General features: G+C 66.9%; 1 protein-coding gene across 1 annotated transcript in view; it reads right to left on the reverse strand.

Annotated features, from left to right (window-relative positions):
• LOC104835895 (transcription factor p65-like) overlaps window positions 1–394 on the reverse strand; it is a gene marked incomplete at its 3' end in the record, with an annotated part of 3,514 nt that extends 3,120 nt beyond the window's left edge. Inside the window, exon 1 of the mRNA XM_010574131.1 lies at window positions 382–394. Within this exon, the coding sequence (XP_010572433.1) occupies window positions 382–394 (13 nt within the window). The remainder of the gene's footprint in view (window positions 1–381) is intronic.
• Between the last annotated feature and the right edge of the window lie 20 nt (window positions 395–414).

Genomic DNA, 414 nt, shown 5'->3' on the forward strand with positions numbered 1-414 from the left:
CCCCCGGTGTCCCCAAGGGCAAAGCGGGGACACGGAGCAGTTACGGGATGACACAGAGGAGGCATGGGGGTGCCAGCACCCCCCCCGTCACCCTGTGTGTGTCCCCCCCCATGCAGTGTCCCCAAGGGGGACACAGAGGGACTATGGGGGGGGCGGGGCTATGGAGGGATTATGGTGCTGAGGGTGCCAGCACCCTCTCTGTCACCCTGTGTCCCCCCCCCATTAGTGTCCCCAACAGCAGGGTAGGCTCACAGAGAAGACATGGGGCGGGGGCACAGAGGGGACACCTATAGAGGTGGTATGGGGGAGGCTGGGGCTGCCAGCAGCCCCCCCCCCGTCACCCCGTGTCCGTGTGTGTCCCCCCCCCGTGTCCTCACGTACGGCACAGGATCATGGAGGGGCTACAGGGGGACA

Source organism: Haliaeetus leucocephalus, unplaced genomic scaffold, assembly GCF_000737465.1.
Source record: "Haliaeetus leucocephalus isolate CR32 unplaced genomic scaffold, Haliaeetus_leucocephalus-4.0 Scaffold416, whole genome shotgun sequence".
Lineage (NCBI taxonomy): Eukaryota > Metazoa > Chordata > Aves > Accipitriformes > Accipitridae > Haliaeetus > Haliaeetus leucocephalus.